Here is an 11,186-nt window from a genome sequence, read left to right on the forward strand (position 1 = left end):
CGGAAAATCAGCCTCGTTCGCTCTGCATCACTTCCCGCCTCTCTTTCCAAGCGCTCCTCTGTTTTTTCTTCTTCTCCCTGCCTTTCTCGCTTTTCGAAGTCGCCTTTTTCGCCTTTTTCCAGCTTTCACTGTTCACTCGAAAACTCGACCCCTTTTTTTCCTCTCCGTGTGGAGAAGAAAGGAGGAACCTCCGAAGAACGCCCCCGGAGCAGCTCGCGGCGGTAGCGGAGATGGGTTCCGGGAATTTCCTCCAGGTCGTGGCCAAGAACTTCGATGTCCTCGCGCTGTACGTGTCTTGCTGTTTCCTTGTGTTTCGAGCTTGTTGGTTGTGCCGTGTGCTTTGCTTTCGAGGAAGTAAAAGTTGGGTTCTCTTTGTGCTTGATTCGCAGGCCTGTCGTCACCCTCGTTTACCCTCTGTAAGTTTGGGTTTGAGCTACATTACTTTCGGTTCGAGGGTCTTTTGATTTCTTCTCGGATTTATGGAGCCCGGTTTCATCTGTCTCTCTGCTTCTGTCTCTGTCTCTGGCTCTCTTTTCTTTTCTTTGTTTCTGGGTTTTTACTCAGGTATGCTTCGATAAAGGCGATAGAGACCAGGTCTCGCTCGGATGATCAGCAGTGGCTCACTTACTGGGTTCTCTATTCCTTGATTACCCTCTTCGAGCTTACTTTTGCCAAGCTCCTCGAATGGTAATCAGATCTTGTTCTTTCTTTTAACCTTTTTCACGAAGATAAACACATGTCGGTGGCGCAGTCAAAACTTTGGTTGTCGTCATATAATGTTAAAATAGAGGAGCGATTTTTTTTTAGGTGTAGTATAATTTCTATGTACACGAATGCATCCGTACATTTTTCATGAAAAATTAGATGCAGTAATGTCCATTCGAACTCTCTTTATGGGGGGAAAAAGGCAGTGAACTGAAGAAGTCCAAAAGGTCATCCCCGTTTTGGCTCAGTGATTTCTCAAAAGATCTACGCTTTAACTCTTAATCTTATTTTAATTTTTTGGTCTGTCCTATTCTATGCTCTACACTGTCGCTCTCTCGCTTTTGCGATTTCCGGGACTCGAACACCGGACCTCTTGTGAGTGCGCCCCCGCTCGGCCCAGTGTTTGGGCTTTAATTGATCTAGCACACTTTTGACTTGGGCTTTTTGGAAGGAGTCTGATGAACTTGCAATGGAAGGAAGGAGTGGCTGCTATATAGCAAACATAGCTGAAATAACTTCTAGAATAACGCAATCGAGCTTGCGGCACTTGGCCTAGTTAGGACCGGTGCTTTATAGTAGCATAATCAGAATAAGTTTTACTTTGGAAATGCTAATGTGCATCATTCATCGCCAATTTAACACGAGCGGCATATTCATTTATGTATGGAAGCAATATCCTTTCAAACTAGAATGGTGCTGCTGCCACATTCAACTCAGACTTGTTCATTATTCATCCATGCTCTGATTAATGATGATGATATGGGAATGATACGTGATAATCTGCTTATTAGGAAAAAAGAATCGAATATATAGTTGCGTCGCCAAACAAATTTTCATCTTGTCCCTTGCTAAAGTGTCACCGAGCCGCCCTTGCACTGGAATATGCATCTGCTCGCTTGCATCTTTCTGATTGGTGTAGTTTTCTTCTCCATTTCAGGTTTCCTATATGGCCTTATGCAAAGCTGATATTTGTCTGCTGGTTGGTCTTGCCACACTTCAACGGCGCGGCTTATGTGTATAAGCACTACATCAGACGCTTTTATATGAATCCTCATGCTACCACAATGTGGTATATTCCGCGGAAGGGCCTTTTTCAAAAGCAAGACGATGTGCTCACGGCTGCTGAGAGGTACATGGAAGAACACGGGACCGAAGCATTCGAAAGGCTCATTTCCAAGGTACGCAGGCTCTTACATGATGCAATTTTAGTTTTGGGACTCACAAGACCTGATCCGCTCCTCTGATATGTCAAGCCAACATCGTGTGAATTGCTAAGGCCTCATGGTCCTGTCTCTACATTTTACAATTGATTCGATTGTCAGCAACAAACAATCCGTTCTCATTGGGGAACTGAAGAACTTGGGGTTCGTGTTCCTACTAAAAAACATCATCGGGGATTTGATTTGAATATAATATCTCTTATCCATGCTAGGCTTATTTCTGGAACATAAGGATGAGCACTTGCATTAGCATTTACGATTTACTCTTTTAATCATTCGGAACCGAAAAGATACACTTCAAAATGAGATCTCATGGGGGTGGATGACACTTTGTATAGGGAATTTATCTAAGTATGCTTTACTTGTCTCTACTTGTCTATCATGAATGTTTATGATGTGGTAATTTGCATTTCCAAAGTAGTCCAACCAAGCAGTTTGTCGATCCTCCACGGTTCACTTTTCCTACATTCGAATTCGAAGTAGTACCCAGGTTCAACTTTATCCTCACGGTGGTTCATGCTCCGAAAATATTTGCCTTGATACATATAATCGTGTATGATTTGCAGGCTGATCGAGAACCTCGAGCTAGAAGAAAGAACAACCACATAATATATGACGATGACTACAGATATTGAAGAAGAACGCGGCTTTTTGCCAGCCGAAGCTGTGAGGAACCCGGATATCAACATATTAGGCAATTACAATCCCCCCTCCTGTCCGTCTTTTTTCTTAATTCGTGTTGCGGTAATTCCTCGCAGCTGAGAGCCGAACATGATGCTGAGATTGTAAAGCGTTGCCTGTGTACTGGAGGAGTTTGATGCTACTTTCCTAACGATATGCTTGTGAATACTGGTTTCTGTGATCTTCTGGATGGTGTAATGAATCTTTTGAGCTTGTTTGACACTGCAATTCTTCTGTTAGTTGGCAACTTGATGCTTAAAGCTCATGGAGAAAGTTTATAACTTGAATCATTCTCAGATCAATCTATTACTTTGTCATATTATAGCAACGACTACTGAATAAATAATTCTAATACTTTGTCAAGTGGTAACAATGATTGGAAGCTTATAGTTTTAGTACTGTCATCTTCACTCATGATACAGTACTATTATATAGACAATTTAAATTAATTAAGTCAATATAAGTCAGGTTGTTAATGAGGTCGAATGACCTATTTAACCAAATAAGTCAAATGGATCGATTTCCAGTTGCACAAGTTGGAACCCGAATACTGTTGATTTATTAATCTTATCTTACAAGATGACCCAATCATGACAAGAACGCGATTGGCTTAAATCCAACCCCGTTAATCTATCATCATGTTTGAGTCGTGATATCATGCTGTGCGGATGATTGCCACCCACCAGCTACAATGTGTTGTAACTCGTGCACCCCGCATGCTTCAAAACCGCGACGCATGCTTAACCATGGGCAGCTCTCTAGAAGTTGCCGTGCAAATACCTTACGAAGACAACCGTCCGCACGGTGAAACTACTTACGAGATTGCGGTGCCAAACGACCTCATTGCATAAGATATAAAACACGTTTTGTGCAACTCATAAATATCACTAGGGACCTAAATCAAAACCAAACAAAATGAAGCTAAGTATATGGCATGAATTATGAACAAAATGAAACGAGCGACTAAAGTTATTGACATTGGGCCTCTTTCTTTTTCGTGTAATGTTTGAAAATTGTGTTGGTCCACGGGCTTCGCCTATGACAAATGGGCCATAAACAAATGGCCTTCGATGAAGTCCAAAAGGAGGGACGAAAAAATTTAATCTTGGGATGATTGAAACATAACAATTGACTATCGACGTCGGAATGATTCAGACACAGAAGGAAAAGTCAAATCTCAGCTTCACAAACTGATTCGGATGAGTATGCGAAAAAGGATCTTGGAAGCACTTTATCTTCGTGGTTGTTCCCCTAAATTGCACCACGGGATGGATAATTGCAAATTCTTCTTTCACGAGAAAGCCAACTTTAGGTAGGTGAAATGTCGAGCTTGTGAATTGCCTAACTGATATCGTGAACCGGGTAAAACACAAGTCAAACCTTAGATGAGTAAACAGATGGTGAAATTCTCTAATGTTTTACAGTGTTGGAGACTTGGGATCAATATTGTGCACCTAAACCACACGCATGAATTCACTACTCAAATCATTAAGACACTCATGAGGTTAATTACTTTTCTTATTATTAAGCGTAGATATAGATGTTGTGTACGTTAGATTTTGCGAAGGGTTATTGACGGAAAGGAGAGTAGAACAAGCAAAACCTTGCTTGAGTCGAACATGGCTCGATAATCTTCTCCCTCGACGACCCAGATGCGATGATAAACAATAGAGAAACTTAGAGTGAATTTTCAAAATTTATTTTTTCCAGCAGTTGCCAATCGCTGGTATTTGCGTAATACTTGTGGTAACTTCTATTCCCTTCCTTTCTGCTTATTTTACTTTAGCTCCCAAACGAAGATATACGGCAACTTCGCCATCGTCTTCCCATATAGACAGGCTGTGTTTTACGAAGTCGATTGCATATGGACGAAGTCAATAACCATCGTACACGTACTAACTTGGGTCTGTCCGTCACGAGAGCTTCGGATATGATGCGGACATCGAGCCAATCGCGGTTTCTTTGAGTCAATTCTTCTGTATTATTGGCATAATATATACAAAACTAGTTGACGTGTATTGAATTGAATTCACCACAAATTTCCGTCAATCATTGCATGTCATTGTCGATCTCCCTTTGATCGTATGGTATGTTTGGAGAATAAGCAAACGTTCGAGATGTAATGCTCGGATATTATTGTGGGTTGATTCTTGGGCCAGATTTTTATTGATCAAAGCCCTACTTGCTTGAACGATTACCTGGAACGGCCGGTGATCTTGCTCGATGACGATGCGCACCGGCTGAGTGACGTAAAACCCTAGAATAACGTTTGCTTCTTTTCATGCACAGGCTAGGACAACATCTTAAGCGAAAGACTGGAATACAAGAAGGGCGTGGGGTGTTGAGTAAAGAGAGACGTGAATGCGAACTCTTTCTTGGACGGCGAAATTCAAACACTCATCTATTTCTTTTCTGTTCCTACTTGGTGAACGAACCGGACTTACTTTCGGGTCATGATATTGGTGTTATGAATTTCTTTCCGGTACCTAAGATTTCGAAGCAAATTATTGACATGAACAGAGCCTTGTTCGTCTTTTATATGGTTCTACCGATCAGAGACATGATTGGTAGGAGCTTCGGAAACATGGCCCTCTTCGAGATTTCGAAGAAAATTATTGACATGAACAGAGCCTTGTTCGTCTTCTATCTAGATATGATTGAAGCCCATATCTGTTACCTTCTTTTGTTTCAATAGTTGGTCTCAACAATACTTTCCGTCTTAACTGTATTCGCTCTCAATGATTGGACTCGTCGACTCCTTTGATTTTAAACGTCCTCCTCCTTTGTCTCTTCTTTGGCTTTAGTCTTTTTCCACCATTTGTTCACACTAGAATCATAAAGGTTCGCTGGTAATGCAACAAGCAAATTTTTTTAGCTTAATCTTTATTTCTTTGACTAAGCAAAATTATATCGGTGTAAAATAAATTACTATATGTGTGCGACTCTATGAAATTGCTATCTATTGTTCTAAATATTTAAACCAACAGATCAAGTCATGACGGTATTCGTTTCATGTATGTGCATCCACCCTACCAGTCAAATTTCACATGCTGCAGTCAAAATTTCATATGCCGCTTTTGATCCAACTTGTAGAGGATGTTGAAAATATTTTCTCACACTGTCTGGCAATAGGTTTAATGTGCTCTTTATATTCATTTAGTTTTACTTCACCTTTAAGTTTAGGTTATTCAATTGGACTTCCCAACTATAATAATGAACTTAACTTGCAATATCTTTCGACGTTATCCACTCGATTGATAAGAAATCACTTATTCTCATAGTCATCAAAAAAAAATTCCATATTAATATGCAATTGAATATTTTATGACTCATCCATACCTCTCCAAATAAGGAAAATAACTCAAGAAAACAATAATTCAAGAATCGCAAGATTAATAGAAGAAAAAATTACTCTATAAACACATAATAACTTTTATTTGCCACAGTGAAAAGCGCGGCATTCTAATTAACTATATATGTGAAATTTATTTTTTTAATTAAAAATTATAAAGAAAAGTCCGCGCAACACAAGGACAAGCAAGCTAGCTTGGGTTTGATAAGCAATCTCGATGTTGCCCACCTGTTCCCAGTGAATTGCGCACCGAATTTACAAATCAAACAAAGTCTTATTGATTGGTGGGGTTCCGCAATCGATGACCAAGTTGCACCTAGAAAAACCAAATAGACTATTCAATTCAAGATGCAACTTGGTTTTTCTAGATGCGAAATTATTCAATTCAAAAGCCAAGAAATTTAAATAAATAAATAAAACAAAAGAAAGCAATTGCGGATGAGGCACGCCCGCCCTTTCGCTTTCAATCCCCATTAATTTCGGTCAATCTCTTTCTTTAAAAAAAAAAAACAAAGCTTTTGATATATAATACGAAATGAAGCCGTTGAATTCGATAGGGACGCGTCCGAACCCAGGTCAATCGAGCCGGCTTCGAAGAAAAAGCATATGGCCATGGCCACGGCCCCGGCCACGGCGGAGGTATACTATTTTGAAGTGAACTCAACCTCGCATCTTTTTTTGCCCTTTTCTACGTCTTTAATTTGCCGAGCTTTCCGACCAAAAAAAGAAAAGCTTGCCAAGCTTTTGTCCTTGCCAAGGCATCTTTTCTCATGCTTACACCAAACATCGGCGGCAGTTCATGTTGTCTTTTCTTACAAGGCAAAAGAAAAGTCTTGCACGGCACAGATACGATGAAAGACAAGTCGGTTCTTGACTGTCGATTTCGATTTCTCATTTTTCCAAAAGAGAGGATCACTTATTATTTTCGACTGAGGGTTACGAAAACGATAATGGAAAATGACTATTTCTTGCGCATGATGGGATGGAAACCTAAGCATGAAAAGACTACTTTGATTAAAGGTTTCAATTCGTCGTATTTGCCTAATCCAACTAGTTTCACGAGCCGAGTTGAATGTATCTGATATTACCCAGAAGTCAATAACTTCTTTTTAGGGGAAATCACGAGCAAAGAGGGTTCTCAAAAACAGTGCCTTCCCCTCCTTTAATTGATTTCAAGAGAAATTCTCTCTTTTGGCCATGCCTATCCAGGTCGATTACACAAAAAATATAAAACAACATAAAAAGGAGGAGCTTTATCGAAAGGACCAATTCGTTGCATTGCGGCATCTTCAATGTCGAAAAAAAAAATTGCCTTATCATCATCGACAACAAAAAGAGATGGAGATGCCATATTTGCTTATTTATCCGTCCCACATTGCACGTAGGAAAAGGCTATTGCTTATCCAACATTTGTGGCCAACCTTTCGTATAGAATTTATTCTATAACAGGTGCCGGCTTTCTTTTCTTCTTTGACATTCTCGTTTAGCATCACACTTCTTAGATGGCTGCTTCCGACCGCCCATGTCGACAACCGACGACTTTAACCATATCATAAGAATGAACAGAAAAATCCTCAAAAAAATTATAAAAGTATTGACTTGACTAATGTTAATTGCGCACATCACTTTTTTTATTTTTCCCTATAAATTTGATGACCTTCTTAGAAACTACAACTATCAATTCTAGTTAGTCAATCATTGAATTCCTTAAATTTGTAATTTTAAGGACCCTCCGAGAAACTACAATTCTCCATCCTAGAAACTTACCCTGTTTTGTTTATAGGATTAATCAATCTTTAAATTCCTTATAAAAAAATCTGGAAACTTAATGACCATCCTGGAAACTACAACCATCCATAAAATAATTTTTAATTCCATGATGCTGTCAAATTAAATTATGAAAGGAAAAAGGTACAAGGTCATGTTAGAACTACAATCATCAAGTTCTAGAACTCTAATACCAATAAGATGATATTGAGTCCGGTGACAATTAATGATCAACTCGATCTTCGAAAGAGTCAGTAAAATCAATGCTCTCTCGATGAAAGATCCACTAAAATTCACGCGAAATAAGGTGATTAGGTCCCTAATCTACAGCCTATAAATATGGAATGACTTCCATCGAATTGAGGTCTTTTCGAAATTCCCGAGACATACCATTATGTATATGTTCAATATCTCACATGGATAATTCATATGTAACATTCATCTTATTGACTCTTTGAATATACCAATTAAAAGCCAAGTCAGTAAATTCCATCAACTCAAATTAATGAAATGATGATATTGTGACAATAATAATTATTGTATATCATAAATTCTTGAAAAAATTAAGTCTTATGATAATTTATAATTATTTGTGATTTGATTTTTGTGATCCATAATAAACTATCATTTTCGCAATATATTAAAAATTGCCGCATAATCATTTCTTTAGTAAATATTTTTGTATAGTCCATGAATTATATTGAATATTGAATTTTATTAAAAGTTCAAGAATGATGTTGCATACTAAACTAAAACTCAAATATTACATTAAACACGTTAAAAAATTAAGGGCTACATGAAATATTAAGTCAAAAGTTTAAGGACGGTTTATATGTCCGTTTTTCTCTGGGGGGAAGCTTGTGGGAAACGCCGGGTGCATTTTGGGAAATTCACAGCTGGATGCGAATCCGGGGACGTACCGTCAAAACACATGGCCGACAGCTCATAGGATGGGCGATGAGGAGCTCATTATCACGTGGGTCCCCCACGTGGCCCCATCCTCGGCGTGTCCATCACGTTCTGATTCGACCGGGGGCACGGCATCTGGGTCCCACCCACCTCTGGACCCCGCCCCCCGCCAAAAGGAAGCACGCCCGTACATGACCATCATTATTTATTCGCTCTCGAAGCAGCTTACTGTTCCGCCTTTATTTTTGTCAATGGGGGTCGGTTTCTGTTTATTTTAATTGTTCAGCGGAAGTCTCCCCGCTTTAAGAAAGGTTAAAAAGAAAAAGAAAAAGAAGAAGTTAGGAATTGCGTCCGCCGCAAAATTTAAATTAAGTTGCGGGTAGATTGTATCCCAAATGAGATCTGGTTTTCGTCTGACTTCGATTGGTTAATTTTGATTGCCAAAATCTCTTTCGCTATTTAACGTATAATAGAATCTTATTCTTACTAAAATTCAAACAATGAAATGATATTCGATATTCTATTAGATTCTATTGTATTGTTTAGGATATTAGCATTATGACCTAGTTGTGTTTATCCTAATGTTATTCGAAATCAAAAGTCGATTAGAATCTCTTTCATAATTTGTGTTTCTAAAAAGTCAAAAGTCCGAACTGGTTCATAGTGGTTTGAATCGAACTTGAGCCAAAAAAAGAAAAAGAAAAATTGAACTGATTCTTGGTAATGTCACTTCAAAATTAATTGAGCTCAAGTTTATCATTGATCTAATGTGCCGTGAAATGACACTAGAGTTATCGGATTACCATTTAACATCAATTGCACTAAGAGGAAAACCAAAGAAATCAACAAAAATGAAAAGGACGTCAATAATTTATGTGATATGATTTAAGCGGTGATATCTATTGTCACAAGAAAAATAAGTAGCAAAAAAACCACTATAAATCTAGAGAATTATAATTACAATTGCTCGAGGGTTTCATAGGTTATACTAGAGCCAAAATTAATTTACAAGTATCGTCTTACAATCTCTTAAAGAGAACTCACTTGAGAAACTCAAGAGAAAATCCTCGCACTATTTTTATTTATTGTCGAGAGGAATTTGTGAAACCGGGTCAGAAATGAGTTTTGACTCGACGTTTCATGGGTTGGTTCTCCCGAGCGTTCAGTACATGGGCGAAATCGAGAGCCCATTTTGACTAATCATAGAAAATTGCACTAGAACCATATATAATCCCGAACGATTGAAACGCAAGAGATCTCCACTAGTCGACAAAACCGGACTCTGATTTTTTTGCTTGTCTGGCCGATAGTAACAATCTATGGAGGCACAACATCCACGCGACCGTAGACTCGTCCACCACCCAGTAGGACCGTCTCACCATCTTAGAAAATTCTTATTATAATATTTATTTGATTAGCAATAGAGAATAAGGTGAAATAGATCGGAACTGTTCGGTTTGGGCACAAGTTTTTTATGGGCCAGCGTGGGTTCAATCTCCACTTCCATGCTTTCCGACAACCAAGGCAAAATATCCGACAGACGAAAAGAAACAGGAATGCTTCCACACACCGCACTTCCCGCAAATTCAAATCATTTCCCATGGAAATGTCTATTGTCCACCATAGACATTGAATAAAGTCAAATTTGGGAGCCGTTTGGTTCGAGAAATTTAACCATAAAAAATTATAAAAAGATTTCCCACTTGTCACGGGGGTTAAATTGTAAGAAATTGAACAACGAAGGTGATTCTGCTAATTGCTGTTTTGCACTTCAAACAAATTTCAATGATCTTTTTTGTCCATTCACAGTTCATGTCTTCTAAAGTCTAAGAGTTCCCCAACAGCTTCTCCTACCACTAAGCTTTAATCCACTGCAGAGTGCACAAAACGAAAGAAAAACAAATATCTTTTTTCCCTTCACTTTGCAGCAACTGCAAATTCGCCCTCCTACATGAAGAGCTCGGACTGCAACAAGGTGTAGTAATTCGCGGCCTCGTCTTCCAGCTCCCACAGGCCGTCGTAAGACAAGAGCTCGACGCCGAACGCCCCGGCTTCCGGCCCTTCGCCGTCCTCCCTGCTGGGCAGGCCGAGCTCGTCGTCGGAGGCCACGAGCAGGTGTCTCAACACCTTCTCCTTGTCCTCGTCGCCGTCGCTCTCTTCCTCCGGAGAGGAGGAGGAGGAGGAGGAGGAGGAAGGCGACGCGAGGAGCTCCGGCTCGGAGGAGGGGGGGAGGCCGGGCTCGGAGTCGGAGGCGAGCTCGTCCTGGAGGGCGGAGATGAGGGAGGAGAGTTCCTGGCTGGAGATCTGGCCGTCGTCTAATTGGTCGTCGAGGAAGGAGAGGACTTGGGGTTGCGGCGACGGCTTGAGGCGCTTCGTTTGGTCTTCCCCCAGCCCGTTGACATGGGTTTCTTCCGTTTCCTCTCTCTGGCGCTTCAACGGCCCATCCGCCATTGTTGTGCTTCTAGGTTTTTCTGAGCTAGAGAGAGAAAGAGAGAGAGAAGAAAGTAAGAAGGGATGACAAGTGCACGAGGGTTGAGGATGAGGAGAGAGAG

At 40.0% G+C, this 11,186-nt stretch overlaps 2 protein-coding genes across 3 annotated transcripts; one reads left to right on the top strand and one right to left on the bottom strand.

The window, feature by feature from the left end:
* On the top strand, nucleotides 1–2,869 carry LOC104433617 (HVA22-like protein c). Of its 2 annotated transcripts, XM_010046426.3 has the most exons (5): nucleotides 6–286; nucleotides 390–416; nucleotides 565–687; nucleotides 1,643–1,883; nucleotides 2,492–2,869. In XM_010046426.3, exons 1-5 carry the CDS (start codon nucleotides 231–233, stop codon nucleotides 2,558–2,560), a joined length of 516 nt encoding a protein of 171 aa, XP_010044728.2. In that variant the 5' UTR covers nucleotides 6–230; the 3' UTR covers nucleotides 2,561–2,869. The 2 variants fall into 2 exon arrangements, with proteins under 2 accessions (XP_010044727.2, XP_010044728.2); XM_010046425.3 differs by having other exon boundaries at nucleotides 1–286; nucleotides 390–687.
* A 7,449-nt stretch (nucleotides 2,870–10,318) lies between these two features.
* LOC104433616 lies at nucleotides 10,319–11,186 on the bottom strand. Its single transcript, XM_010046424.3, has one exon. It carries the CDS (start codon nucleotides 11,083–11,085, stop codon nucleotides 10,582–10,584), a length of 504 nt encoding a protein of 167 aa, XP_010044726.1. The 5' UTR covers nucleotides 11,086–11,186; the 3' UTR covers nucleotides 10,319–10,581.

The sequence above is a fragment of the Eucalyptus grandis genome, chromosome 2 (assembly GCF_016545825.1).
Source record: "Eucalyptus grandis isolate ANBG69807.140 chromosome 2, ASM1654582v1, whole genome shotgun sequence".
NCBI lineage: Eukaryota > Viridiplantae > Streptophyta > Magnoliopsida > Myrtales > Myrtaceae > Eucalyptus > Eucalyptus grandis.

Excerpts from the sequence above, each read along its gene's own strand:
- LOC104433616 (XM_010046424.3), bottom strand. The coding sequence starts at position 11,085 with ATGGCGGATGGGCCGTTGAAGCGCCAGAGAGAGGAAACGGAAGAAACC.
- LOC104433617 (XM_010046425.3), top strand. Across the intron at positions 688-1,642 it reads TTTGCCAAGCTCCTCGAATG|GTTTCCTATATGGCCTTATG; the intron begins GTAATCAGATCT and ends TCTCCATTTCAG. Across the intron at positions 1,884-2,491 it reads TCGAAAGGCTCATTTCCAAG|GCTGATCGAGAACCTCGAGC; the intron begins GTACGCAGGCTC and ends TATGATTTGCAG.